The following is a 15,263-nucleotide window of genomic DNA, read 5'->3' on the forward strand; positions in this document are numbered from 1 at the left end:
TTGACAAGTTGCTGTGCATGGTATTTTTGAGGTAAAGTTTCTTCTTGGTATTTGATGGTTAATGCAATCATGCTTTTGCAGTACAAATAGTACAGTTGGATGTCTTAGTGTGCATCTGCAGTATTAGTAAAGGAAGCAGTAGATAGTACTGAACTGCCAATAATGTGCTTTCATTATCTTGTGATGAGGATTTACCATTCCCATTTCACAAGTGATAAAACCAAGGCTTAGACTGACAATTTGCAAAAGTCCATAAATTTGCTCATTTATGGATTCTGGGAGAGACCAGAATTTAAACTTTTGGGGGTTTTGTTTTCTCTTCAGAAAGATGAAAATAAAAGCTTTAGTGTTAATTGTATGCCTGGCACTATCCAGGTGATTTACATAGATGATTGCAAGCTCAAGGTATTTAGTATTTTCACCATCATGCATGTAAGAAAAATGAGCCTTTCACAGATAAAGAGACCTGCCCCAAAACACAGCCAGTAAGTAAATTTACCTCCTGTTGGGTCTATTGAGAATGGAAGGCCCTGACGATACTTTTTCCTGAACCATTTATTTCTCAGGGTTGTTTGTGTAGCTGCTAATTCTGAGAGATGAGATCACATTCCCATGGGCAAAGAGAAGCCTTGCTTGCAGCTTGCTATGAAAGCAGTGGATTCCCCAACTCAGTGTTCCACAACTGTGTGGCAGATCCCTGGATGTTTTGTGTCCATCTATGTCTGCTGTATTGTTCCCACCTGAGGACAATGTAGAAGTTGGGCAAATGTGCTGAGGCGCCTGCTGCTTGGCTGCAGTGAGTAATTCATTCCTCTGTCTCTCATCCCAGAGACCTGTGTCTGCAGTCAGCACCCATGAAATACATAATAAGCTAACTTTGTAAATAGAATAAAGTCAAATTCCAAACTTGACAATCCAAAATCATGTGTCTTGTCCCATCACCTTCACTTGAAAAACATTTCACTCCAAGAGGGAGGGAATATATGTTTATATATAGCTGATTCACTTTGTTGTACAGCAGAAACTAACACAATGTCGTAAAGCAATTATACTCCAATTTTTTTAAAAAATTTGACATAAATGCAGAATTCTTCTCTTGCAAGTAAATGAGTAAAAATCATGTTAAACAAGAAAAGAAAAAACATCAATATAATTTAAAATTATAATAGAAGTTATTAATATAGTTTACTTAAAATTTATCAATGTAATTCACAGATGTCATTTAGAAGCTTGACAGTTACATAAAACATGTAGAAAAGAGCTTTGTCCCACCCATCCCTACCCCCAATTCAGTTCTAGCTCCTCAGAGGCAGCCTTCTTTGGAAATCTGTTTGGGACTTACATTCTGTATCTAAATTGCTATCACATTATGCTGGATTTTTAAAATATATGAAGTTTCCTATTAATTTTCTACAAAGGAAAATAAGAATTTACTTCCTTATACCACACTCTATGTACACTTAACGTTCCAGCAGAATTCAAAATTTAGTTATGTAAAAATTAACAGTGAAATAAATATTCAGTGTTTACATGTTGTGAATATGCAACTAGTGTTCATAGTTAAGTTTAGTTGTTTGCCATAATTACAGCTCTTGGATAGTGCTTGTTTACCCTAGTGTTAATAACTGTCTTTAATGATCACTTCAGTTTCTATTCCCTACTATTACTTTAAACTCAACAAACTCCTTATCAGAACCAAGTCCTTCTCAATGATTAAACAGAGCAGACAGTGGATCTCTTCCTTATTTTTCATGGAGGTCTCCATTTCTTTTCAAGTCAGATATTGAACCTCTGTATGCTCTGCTTTTCATATCCTTTCTTTCTTATTTCCTATTTCTCAGTATCTTGATTCTGCTTCTTGGCAGATTTCTCCATTTCGTCTTTCAAATATTCCACTAATGATTTTTCCATTTCGGTTTACTATCTGTACTTTCCTATGCTCTGAATGACTTCATTTCTCCTTTCCTGAAGTCTCCTATTTCATTTCTGTCCAGAGATTTCTTTTCATGGTCTCTTCTGCTTCTTGCATTTTCTCTGAAGTAATTTTTTATCTTTTTGTTTCTTTAATTTTCTTCTTTTTGCTCTTTATTTCCTCTGCATGTTTATTCTGACCTCTGCTTCTTTTTTTATTACTGTTATTATTGTAGGATGTCTTCCAATGTCTGTTTATATGTAAGAATGAGGTAATAAAAACTAGTTGGAATTCAATGAGCAGAAGATGATTCATTGAGTAACGGCATGATTCATTCATCATAGGATGGCTGCTCAGATTTTTCACTGGTGGTTCCCCAATTGTCTGTAGACCTTTCCTCTTAGACATTCTACAGAGAAAAAGGGTATCACCACTCAGTGTGCAGACCTCACAATATCCTCATTTTCTTGATGTGATGCTTCATGACAGACCCAGTTATGCCTGTAGTCCCTACTCCAGAAGCTTTTGGAACACACTTGTTGGAGTTTTCTGTCCCCCTGCTTTCTGCCCAGATCAGAAGGCATAAAAGTGGATCCTAGTCTGAGAAACATGGGCAAGAAAGTGAGGATAAAGGGCTCACTGTTGTTCCTGTAAAGTTTACATCAGATTTTTTTTTAATTTTTAAAGATTTTTTGATGTGGACCATTTTTAAAGTCTTTTCTTGAATTTGTTACGATATTGCTTCTGTCATTTATGCTCTTGTTTTTTGGCTGAGAGGCATGTGGGATCTTAGCTCCCCAACCAGGGATTGAGCCCATACCCCCTGCACAGGAAGATGAATTTTTAACCACTAGACCACCAAGGAATTCCCTCAACTCTTTGTTTTTTTAATCTATTTTCTAGCCCCCTCTTTCTGATGTCTTAGTTGTCTCAAATTTCTAAAAATTTGAGGATATTATTTTCTTCCTTTTAGGTTCTCCTATTTTGTCTTATGTTTTGGCTATCTCTGTGAAGTCAGTTTTCACAAGTGCATTCATTTTCAAGCTTCCTAAAATATCTTGTCATCACTCATCTGTCACTTTATTTCCCATTCCTTTCATCTTCCTGTGTGTTAATGTCATTTCATCCTTATTCAGTTTATTTCTTTGTTTTAGTGGCTTTAAGGAGGAAGTACAGAGAAATGGATAAGTTCAATAGGTCAGGTTTGCTGGGACATTCTTCTTTCTTTGAACAAGCATGAAAGCAGATCGCTCAAGAAACATCACAGGTGCTCCATTTGTAAATCGAACAAGACTTTTTTTCCCCCCCAAGCACAAGTTTTGTTAACAAAGAAACTGCTTGCCATTTGAAATTTCAAAGTCTTGTGAAATTTCTAAAAACAAATGAAAAAACATGAATTTAGTCTTTGATCATGTGAGCCAGGATAGAGCAAACAAAAACTAGATGCCAAGAGACATCATCTGTTTCATCTGAACTCATACTGAAAGAAGAAAGATGCAATTCTGAATTACTCTATAACTTTTCTCAAAATATTAGAAGAAATGTGGACAATATATAATGGATGGCACCATTTTCCAAGTCCATTAAGACTTGGTATAAACAACTAAATAGCCATAATCATACAGGATACAATAAAACACACACATTGTTATTTCAACAAATCTAGATATTATAATTTTGCAAAATGATTTTCCAAGCTACTTGGTGATATATTCTTGCAATTTGTGACACCCAAAATCTCTGAAATGAAACAGCACCTTATAATTAAAAACAAATTATATCTTCCACAAAGTTTATTTCAAATTAACAGGAAAAGAAGTAAATTTGATTTGTTTATACCAGTTATGGATCCCCTGAGAGCCATCACAAAGCCACATCAAAGAGGAGTCAAGAATCATGACTTCAGGTTAAAAGCCTCCGTCACATAAAATATATGCATTTAATTCATAAGTAAAATATAACTCTTACTAAAAAATTCAAATAATATAAGCTTACATATAGGGAAATTTATAGCTCACCTTTATTTCTACCAAAATTCTATGGTTCTCCTCCATAATTGGTTATTATTAACAAATCACCATGATGGGGCAGGAGCAGTGGCCAAGAGGAGCTACCCCACATCTAAGGTCAGGGGCAGCAGCCGAGAGGAGCTACACCAAGTCCAAGGTAAGGAGCAGCGGCTGCACTTGGCTGGAGTAGCCCTCAAGAGATACCCCACGTCCAAGGTAAGAGAAACCCAAGTAAGACAGTAGGCGCTGAGACAAGGCATCAGAGAGCAGACAGACTGAAATCACAATCACAGACAACTAGCCAATCTTGTCACACAGACCACAGCCTTGTCTAATTCAATGAAACTAAGCCATGCTGTGTGGGGCCAACCAAGACAGACAGGTCATGGTGGAGAGGTCTGACACAATGTGGTCCACTGGAGGAAGGAATGCCAAACCACTTCAGTATTCTTGCCTTGAGAACCCCATGAACAGTATGAAAAGGCAAAAAGATAGGACACTGAAAGAGGAACTCCCCAGGTCAGCAGATGCCCAGTATGCTACTGGAGATCAGTGGAGAAATAACTCCAGAAAGAATGAGGGGATGGAGTTAAAGCAAAAACAACACCCAGTTGTGGATGGGACTGATGATACAAGCAAGGTCCGATGCTGTAAAGAGCAATATTGCGTAGGAACCTGGAATGTTAGGTCCATGAATCAAGGCATATTGGAACTGGTCAAACGGGAGATGGCAAGAGTGAACATTGACATTCTAGGAATAAGCGAACTAAGATGGACTGGAATGGGTGAATTTAACTCAGATGATCATTATATCTACTACTGTGGACAGGAATCCCTTAGAAGAAATGGAGTCATCATAGTCAACTAAAGAGTCTGAAATGCAGTACTTGGATGCAATCTCAAAAACGACAGAATGATCTCTGTTTGTTTCCAAAGCAAACCATTAAATATCATGGTAATCCAAGTCTATGCCCCAACCAGTAATGCTGAAGAAGCTGAAGTTGAATGGTTTTATGAAGACCTACAAGACCTCCTAGAACTAACACCCAAAAAAGATGTCCTTTTCATTATAGGGGACTGGAATGCAAAAGTAAGAAGTCAAGAAACACCTGGAGTAACAGGCAAATTTGGCCTTGGAGTACAGAATGAAGCAGGGCAAAGACTAATAGAGTTTTGCCAAGAGAGCACACTGGTCATAGCAAACACCCTCTTCCAACAACACAAGGAAGACTCTACATGGACATCACCAGATGGTCAACACCAAAATCAGATTGAACAGTGGAAACAGTGGCTGACTTTACTTTTCTGGGCTCCAAAATCTCTGCAGATGGTGATTACAGCCATGAAATTAAAAGATGCTTACTCCTTGGAAGGAAAGTTATGACCAACCTGACAGCATATTAAAAAGCAGAGACATTGCTTTGTCAACAAAGGTCCATCTAGTCAAGGTTATGGTTTTTCCAGTAGTCATGTATGGATGTGAGAGTTGGACTATAAAGAAACCTGAGCCCTGAAGAATTCATACTTTTGAACTGTGGTGTTGGAGAAGAGTCTTGAGAGTCCCTTGGACTGCAAGGAAATCCAACCAGTCCATCCTAAAGGAGATCAGTCCTGGATGTTTATTGGAAGGTCTGATGTTGAAGCTGAAACACCAATATTTTGGCCACCTGATGTGAAGAGCTGACTCATTTGAAAAGACACTGATGCTGGGAAGGATTGAGTGCAGGAGGAGAAGGGGACGACAGAGGATGAGATGGTTGGATGGCATCATCGACTCGATGGACATGGGTTTGGGTGGACTCTGGTAGTTGGTGATGGACAAGGAGGCCTGGCACACTGCAGTTCATGGGGTCTCAAAGAGTCAGACACAACTGAGTGACTGAACTGAACAAACTGTTGGTGTCCTTCTAAACTTCTTGTATAGAATTAGTTATATGTGTATTTTTTTATTTTTATTTTTCATTTAAGAGAACAGTGTTAATTTGTATTTTGTAACTGGAGTATAATTACTTTACTGTGTTGTGTTAGTTTCTGCTGTACAACCATGTGAATCAGTCATGTGTATACATATATCCCTTCCCTCTTGAGCCTCATCCCCATTCCCCCATCCCACCCCTCTAGGTCATCACAGTGCATGGAGCTGAGCTCCCTATGCTATACAGCAGCTTCCCGCTAGCTACTTACTTTATACAGGTATATAGTAAGTGTATAATGTCAATACTTCTCTCCTAGTTTGTCCAACTCTCCCCAGATATATGTATATTTTTGCATACACTGTTATGCTTAAATATATAGAATGTTTTAAACAAAAATAAGCATGAAACATTTCTAACCTTAAGGACATTTTGAAGGCATTTTCTTATGAATACATTTAGGTTTAGATCCTGAAGAGTATTTCATGATTTGGGGCTATCACTGTGTTCTTCATTGTTCTCATTAGTGAATATAGAGAGGGTTTTGTTGCTATTTCAGTGGTGCAGTGTGTATCTTTGTAAATGTGTCTTGCTTTACACATGAACACATAAATAACATAAATTCCTAGAAGCAGAATTATTGGGTTGAAGAATAAATGTATTTTACCTTTTTGTATAACCCAACAAATCATTTCCCAAAGTTAATATCAAGTCATCTGCCTACAAAAGGGTATTAGCACTAAATATTACATCTCATTTATTTCTGCCAATGTAATTATGAAAAGTTCTCTTATTTCTTATTTGGCATTTTCCCTTACACCAGTGTTATAGTTCCTGCTTCAACTGTCAAGCATAATGTAGAAAATTCAAGAGGAAAAGAAAAGTCTATTATATTTGCTCATATTTCTGAAGACAGTTTCCTTTCTTCTTTCTTGATGTTTCAATGTTTCTTGTCTTATTGATTCCTTTCTGTTTAGAAAGCTTCCTTTAGCTGTACTTTCAGGGGAGGTCTGCCCACCTACCTGCCTGCTAAGTCACTTCAGTCATGTCGTGTCCCACTCTCTTTGCAATGCTATGGATTGTGGCACATCAGGCTCCTCTGTCCGTGGGATTCTCCAGGCCAGAATCCTGGAGTGGGTTGAAGTGCCTTCCTCCAGGGGATCTTCCCAACCCAGAGATCGAACTCGCATCTCTTACATCTCCGGCATTGGCAGGTGGGTTCTTTATCACTAGTGCCATGAGGGGGAGAAGGCAATGACAACCCACTCCAGTACTCTTGCCTGGAAAACCCCATGGACGGAGGAGCCTGGTAGGCTACAGTCCATGCGGTCACGAAGAGTCGGACATGACTAAGCAACTTCACTTTCACTTTTCACTTTCTTGCATTGGAGAAGGAAATGGCAACCCAGTCCAGTGTTCTTGCCTGGAGAATCCCAGGGACAGAGGAGCCTGGTGGGATGCCGTCTATGGGGTTGCACAGTCAAACACAACTGAAGTGACGCAGCAGCAGCAGCAGCAGCAGCGCCATGAGGTCTATTTGTGACAAATTCTCTTAATTTTCCTTTATCCTAGAATATCTCAATTTCCCCTTCATTCCTAAAGGATATTTTCACCAGGTAAAAGTGAAAGTGTTAGTCACTCAGTCGTGTCTGACTCTTTGTGACACCAGGCTCCTCTGTCCATGGAATTTTCCAGGCAAGAATACTGGAGTGGGCTGCCATTTTCTTCTCCAGGGGATCTTCCCGACCTCTGGATGGAACACAGCTCTCCCACATTGCAGGCAGACTCTTTACTGACTGAGTCACCAGGGAAGCCCTTCACGAGATACAAAGGTCCATATAGTCAAAGTTATGAATTTTCCAGTAGTTATGTATGGGTGTGACAGTTGGAGCATAGCGAAGGCTGAGCACCGAAAAATTGATGCTTTTGAATTGTGGTGCTGAAGAAGACTCTTGAGAGTCCCTTGGATAGCAAGGAGATCAAACCAGTTAAACCTAAAGAAAATCAACCCTGAATATTCATTGGAAGGACAGATGCTGAAGCTGAAATTCCAATACTTTGACCACCTGATGAGAGGAGCTGACTCACTGGAAAAGACCCTGATGAAAGGAAAGGCTGAGGGCAGGAGAAGAGGGTGGCAAAGGATGAGATGGTTGGATGGCATCATCAATCCAATGGACAGGAGTTTGAGCAAACTCCAGGAGAAAAGGAAGCTTAGTGTGCTGCAGTCCATGGGGTCGTCAAGAGTCAGACAAAACTGAGCGACTGAACAACAAGGTTCCAGGGATACCAGTTCCTTTCTTTCAGCACTTGAAAAATACATGTCTTCTTTTTGGTTTCTACGATTTCTGATCAGAAATTAGCTATCATTTCAACTGTTTTTCCCCTATAGGTAAGGTTTTGTTGCTCTCAATATTATCTGTATTTTTATTTAGTTTTCAGAAGTTTGCGTGTGATGTGATTTGGTATTAATATATTTGGGATTTAGGCAGTATCTTGAATTCGTAGATCTATGCCTTTTGCAAAATGTATACATTTCAGCCATTAATTCCTTTAATATTTTTTGTAGCTCTATACCTTATTCTCTGTCTCCATCTGAGACTCCAATGACACGAATGTTAGATCATTTGTTATACTGCCACAGGACCCTGAGGCTCTGTCCTCTACTGGCCCCCAATCTATCATTTCTCTGTTGTTTAGAATGTGTAATTTTATTATTCTTAGAGTTCACTGGTTCTTTCCTCTTTTCACATGCAATAAAAAAATATGAAAATCATATATATTGGGATAAGGAATTAGCATGATTTACAAAACAACATTGTATAAATATGTTTTCAAAATCACTAAGGTACTAAGATTAAATTTTCATTCCTGTTATTTCTATTTTATATTATTTCATGGAAAAAATAACAACTATCCCTGATATTGGGCAGATGAACTCAAAATCAAATATACCCACTCCTGGTGAGAAGAAAAGTTAAAAAATAGAAAATAGAGAGGTAAAAATCTAAGGAATTAACTTTCAGGCTATAGCTCCAATGCCTAGTTTACCTTGACATTTTTAAAATATGTTACTGGTGATACACATATTTTTGAAGCAATTACCTATTGCTATAAATAGAGTATATTGTCTCTTCTAAGAAATATGATATGAATTCTGATCCTAACCTTCAGTTCTTTTTTGAAAAAATTAACTAAGTGACTAAAAATAATTATGGAAAATCAAGATAAATTAAGAGAAAATTAAGATAAATAAGACAGTCATTTTATTTTAGAATTTTTTCAGATGGAGCACAATTCTTCAAGTAGATTAGTGTAAGTACTTATTTACTGAATTTATACCTATTTGATATTAGGTATAAACAGCAAAGCTGAATTTGAATGAGTTCCAAAGTTCAACCGTCAAGAAATGTTACTATTAATGTTTATATTTTGATATTATTGCTATGTTTTAGTATTAGCTTTGAAAGGCTACATGGTCTTCTGAGAAATGTATAGTAAATAACTAAAATGTAAATTGTACCTTTTTCTAAAGATTGACCACAGAAGTTCAAGGACATCTTTAAAAAATACATGCACCTGATAAATAATTTATGGGAAATGGATCCCAGAGAAGCAAACCTAAATATTACCTCATGTATAAATATTTAAAGGAAGTATGCAAACATAAAAATGTAATCACAACATATGATTCAGACTACATCCAATTTACCTTTAAACCACCCACAAATTTGGCTGATGTAAGAACCTGGGCCATTTATTTTAAAAAGTGGATTTCTAAGAATTACTCATATAGTTCCTGGATCTGGAACTTGGTGTCTTAATGTTGATTAAATATATTTGGGAAATGGTATATCATAGGAACTTAAGTGGAACAATGAAAGCACTTACTGAAACATTCCAAAACACTCATCAAAAGCTAAAAAACAAACAAACAAACCACTACTCTGTTTCACTGAAATGCTCACCTTATTGAATAAAGAACATTCCCATTCTTGAAAATTCTTAACAATTTGTTGTCTGTAGTCACTTCGTGAAAGTTGGCTCCCTTTTCATTGGCAAAAAACAAATCAGGTTTCCAAATGGAATCCAACATGGAAGGGTCTAGGTCTAAGGAGTCATCAGGGTATTCACTATATGCAAGACGCGGGTCGTTCCATTTCTGACGAAGAAAAATATTCACTCTGTAATCCTGTGACACAAGAAAGAAAGAGGGGGAAAGGGCTGTTTTTAAAAGCTTAGAATTGTATGTGTTAGTCTTTCGGCTTCTCTGAATTACAGCAAAAACTGCTGACATTCTTGTGAGATTTCCATAGCCCTCAATCCTCAGTCGTTACCACCAAGAGTCTCTAGTTCTGAGGCTTTGCCCATGTTTCTACATGTCTCCAAAGAAAAGGCCAGAGAAGAGCATACTTTTATCATGCTTATATTTTGCTGTTCCATTCAAATTTTACTCTCTTGAATAAAATACTGAATTGCTATTGGACACTCAGAATAAAATATTTTAGAATCACTTCTTTTAGTAGGTATCCATTAGCATCCAGAATGCATTTAGCAAAATTTTCTTGAAAGCTGCACATTTTGTAAAAATAAACATATGTACTTTTTACAATAAAGCCCCATTTTCTCATATTTAATATATCACAAAGGTTCTATGAAACTGGTGAAGTGGTAAAAATAAAAGGTGGTTTTGGAATAATAAAGGAATGTTATTGCCAGTAATTCTTTAAGATTTTGACTTATAAGATTTCCCAATTAGATCTTTCATAGTTATTAATGAAAGAAAAGTCAAAGATTTCAATCAAATTCTTGCTTACAGTTTCCAGACTAAGGTTCAGTTCAGTTCAGTCGCTCAGTCATGTCCAACTCTTTGCGACCCCATGAACCACAGCACGCCAGGCTTCCCTGTCCATCACCAACTGCCAGAGTTTACCCAAACTCATGTCCATCGAGCCGGTGATGTCATCCAACCATCTCATCCTCTGTCATCCCCTTCTCCTCCTGCCCTCAATCTTTCCCAGCATCAGGGTCTTTTCAGATGAGCCAGTTCTTTGCATCAGGTGGCTAAAGTATTGGAGTTTCAGCTTCAACATCAGACCTTCCACTGAACACCCAGGACTGATCTCCTTTAGGGTGGACTGGTTGGATCTCTTTGCAGTCCAAGGGACTCTCAAGAGTCTTCTCCAACACCACAGTTCAAAAGTATCAATTCTTCGGGGCTCAGTTTTCTTTATAGTCCAACTCTCACATCCATATGTGGTTACTGGAAAAACCATAGCCTTGACTAAGGTATAGAGTGACAAAGATTGACAACCACGTGTTTGTGTTGTATTTGTACAAGTACGTAAGTACTATCTAAGACTATAAAATTTTGAAATGAGAAAATAAACATGCAGACTTAGTTCAAGCATAACTAAAATTAACATTTTTAAGAAAGCTTCATTTCCATGGAAAATAGCTAAGGCTGGAGATATTCAGAGAAACTGAATATCTGTTTTCATCTATTTTATCATTCTTTAAACACCAAATTACCAGTCACCAGAATTGAGTAACCAAACAATCAGAAAAAATGCTTCCATAATATTAGACCCAAAGATGGGTTATCTTACAATGAGGTCAAATTCAGAGTTTGAAGTGAATGTTACAAATATATACATTCCCTTCATTATTATTTTTGCACTGGGACTCTTATACTCTAACTGGAACTGAGGTTACACACCAGAAAGTACTTTTCTGCTTCCTAGTTGCCCCATGTATCTTCCAAAGTGACAATGGAGCAGAGATCACTTCGACTTTCTACCACAAAACTCACATTAATGTGGAAATCCCACAAGCCACAAGGATGGGTCATCCTCCCCTAGCATAGGGCTCAGAGCCCAAGAAGTAGTTTCATGGCTGGTGGTCATTTCCCATATCCCTCACTGTCCTGTAATCTGTGCCTACACCTTAACTACCACCAAACGCATCAGTGATGGGACTAGAGTCACTTTGCCTCTGCCTGACCTCTAGGGAAAGACTAAAACAAGACAAGTTATGATGATATCTGCCAGAAAAAATAACTGATTATTCCTTTAAGACTGATTCTTAAGAGATTTTTTAAAAGCTGATGTATTTTTATATTGTAATTAATTTATTGACAGAGTACTCTGCGATGCTAAGAGTAGTTTCAAGCTGCAGTGTATGTGATAAGGTGGTGCTAGTGGTAAAGAACACACCTGCCAATGCAGGAGACTTAAGAGACACAGGTTTAGTCCCTGGGTCAAGAAGATTCCCCTGGAGAAGAGCATGGCAACCCACTCTAGTATTCTTGCCTGGAGAATCCCATGGACAGAGGAGCCTGGAGGGCTATAGTCCATGGGGTTGCAAAGAGTAGACATGACTGAAGCGACTTAGCCTGCCCATATATGATAAACTTTGGTTGACTCTCATCTTCATGTGATTGATTTAGTGATAAGTTTGATACATACAATCACAGATTCTTCCAGAAACACTTTTTGCTCCAAGAATGAGCTGAAAAAAAAGACATCAAGTAGCCTTCAGTTTGTTTGTAAATCACACAAGGAAAACATCAACTGTCATCTATCACCACAGCCAAATGTTTTCCTGTATCTGGTGTGCTCCTCTGTGAATAACCAGAGCTATCTTTGTTTACTAATGTGTCCAGGTCTATGGTTTAGAGCTAGAGTCCAAAACATAACTGAAAAATGATCATTTCCTGAAAACCCAGAAACTTAGGTATTAATAGTCCACACAGTTTAGGTTTTGACCTGCCTGCAAATGAACGTTGTGATGGGAAGCTTCCCTATCAAACAGTCAACTTCAGCTTTTTGAAAATAAACTTGTAAGCCCAACTCCTCAGGTCAATGTATCCCATCTATGCTCAGCCACCTATTGTATTAATTATTTTTGAATTCTGAAAGGAAGTGAAAGTGTAGTCTCTCAGTCATGTCCAACTCTTTGCAACGCCATGAACTGTAGCTCGCCAGCTCCTCTTGTCCATGGAATTCTCCATGCAGGAATACTGGAGTGGATTGTGATTCCCTTCTCCAGAAGATCTTCCCAACCCAGGGATTGAACCCAGGTCTCCCACAATGCAGGTAGATTATTGTCTGAGCCACCAGAGAATCCCTTTTGAATCCTGATCATATGTGAAAATGTGCAAAGAAAAGGATATAAAACAACATATTCAAATAACACCACTCTAAAAGAAGAGTAACTCAACTTGTTATCCATGTAACTTAACTTGAAATAAATTGTTTATAACAAAAGATCATAGATCAAAGAAGGAAACAGCTTTGCAAAACAGAGACAAATAAATGTGTATGCAGCCTATGGGGGAAGAAAAAAAACTTTAAATGAACCTACTAAAGTCAGTTTAAAAATTCAGTCATTCCTTGGATATACTTAAAGACTATGTGTCTTTGTTTGCTTTGGGTGGTTTTCTGTTTTATTTATTTTTACTAACAATTTTGTGTTCGTTTCAGGTGTGTTTTATTAATGGGATTTTCCCTGTTCTCCTGGCTTTGCTTCTATAAGGGAGAAAATGTAGAAAGGTCATATGTGAGTTTAAAAAAAATGAGATAATACATCATGAGAGTAAAATCAATATTTTTATCTCACATTTCTAAAATCTACCCATTTATTAAATTCATTCCTAAGTCTTATAAGGCAGCTGAATTGACATTTACATTCCTGGAATCATATTTTAGGACAGAGACATTAATGATTCTTTTTCCCTAGAAATGTCTTTTGTAGTAATATATATATACTTGCAAACCCTTCAGAAGTTAATTTTATTTTTTCATCATTTTGTATGTTATATAATTAATGAGTTATTTCTAAATGTCATACTAGTGTCTTAATCTTACACAACAGTGATAGAAACATAATCATTATTTCATAAATATATAAAGACTAATTTTGACACTTTGGAGTTCAAATTTATTATTATTATTAGAATAGAGTGTATCGTGTTATTCTAACTACTTTAAATTAATTGTGCAGGAAAATATTCCGTTGACCAAGTAAAACTATATACCACATTTGGATTTGAAAATAAGCATCCATTAAAATGTGGTTTAAATTCCATATGTATGTCACATAGTAAATAATTATAGAACCATACTACACTTTCTCTCCTAGTATTTGAAATCTTACATTATGAGATACAAGTAAATAGTAATTCTATTAGGTAAATATTTATAATGATTAATACACTAGGCTCAGAAGTAAATCTCCTTGGTATCAAAAGTCAGTTCTCCCAGCGAATAGCTTTCTTTCTCTAGATTAATTTTTATTGGAGTATGATTGCTTTACAGTGTTGTGTTAGTTTCTACTGTACAGCAAAGTGAATCAGCTATATATATACATATATCCCCTCTTTTTTGTATTTCCTTCCCATTTCAATCACAACAAAGCACTGAGTAGAGTTCCCTGAGCTATACAATAGGTTCTCATTAGTTACCTGCTTTATACATAGTAGTGTATATATGTCAATCCCAGTCTCCCAATTCATGCCACCCACCTCTTCCCCCCTTGGTGTCCATATGTTTATTCTCTACATCTGTGTCTCTATTTCTGTTTTGCAAGTAAGATCATCTATACCATTTTTCTACATTCCACATATATACAATATTTGTTTTTACTTTCTGACTTACTTCACTCTCTATAACAGTCTCGAGGTTCAGCCATGTCTCTACAAATGATAATGTGGTACATATATACAATGGAATATTACTCAGTCGTACAAAGGAATGAAATCTAGTGAACAACTTTCTATTCTCCCTGCACCTTGTTTGATCAACAGTGAGACAGAGATGATTATAACACCACGTCCTCCGATAGGGCTCTTGTGAGCGCTGGATTGATCTACATGAAGTACTTGGAACCACACTCACTAAATGTTAGACTCTCAAAATTAACAGCCATAGTAAATAGAAATTTGCTTGTATTTTCTGTCTAAATTAGTTTTAAAGTACTAGCAGCATGTTTATTTGAATTTGGGATAACTGGAATTGCCATGGAAGAATACGGGACGGATAACTGTAATACTGAAATCTGGTGAATAATATCTTTGAAAATTTGCAAGACTATTATGATAAACATCATTAACCTTTGTATTTCAACATTTCTGTATTTTTATATTTTCTGTGTTTATTCCATTGCCCCTCCTCCCCCTTTATATATAAACATACATACATATACATATATTAAATTTGTTTTGCGTATACAGGCCCTTTTCCATCACAGTAAGTGCAGTTCACATTTCACTTTGTGCCGATGTTACACTAGGTGCTCCATGGATTACTTCTACTATCCTCAGAGCAAATCTATAAAGTAAGTGTTATTAGGTGTACTTAACTTCACAAGTATAGAGAACAGAACAAAGACACATTAAGTAACTTCAGCAGGATTACAGACCTATCAATG

The 15,263-nt window shown here is 37.0% G+C and overlaps 1 protein-coding gene across 2 annotated transcripts in view; it reads right to left on the reverse strand.

The window, feature by feature from the left end:
• GLRA3 (glycine receptor alpha 3) overlaps positions 1–15,263 on the reverse strand; it is a 172,491-nt gene that overhangs the window by 79,705 nt on the left and 77,523 nt on the right. For both annotated transcript variants that reach the window (XM_081495562.1, XM_081495561.1), the window contains exon 4: positions 9,803–10,026. In XM_081495562.1, the coding sequence (XP_081351688.1) occupies positions 9,803–10,026 (224 nt within the window). The remainder of the gene's footprint in view (positions 1–9,802; positions 10,027–15,263) is intronic.

The sequence above is a fragment of the Giraffa tippelskirchi genome, chromosome 1 (genome assembly GCF_054371585.1).
Source record: "Giraffa tippelskirchi isolate mGirTip1 chromosome 1, T2T-mGirTip1v1.2.pri, whole genome shotgun sequence".
Taxonomy (NCBI): domain Eukaryota; kingdom Metazoa; phylum Chordata; class Mammalia; order Artiodactyla; family Giraffidae; genus Giraffa; species Giraffa tippelskirchi.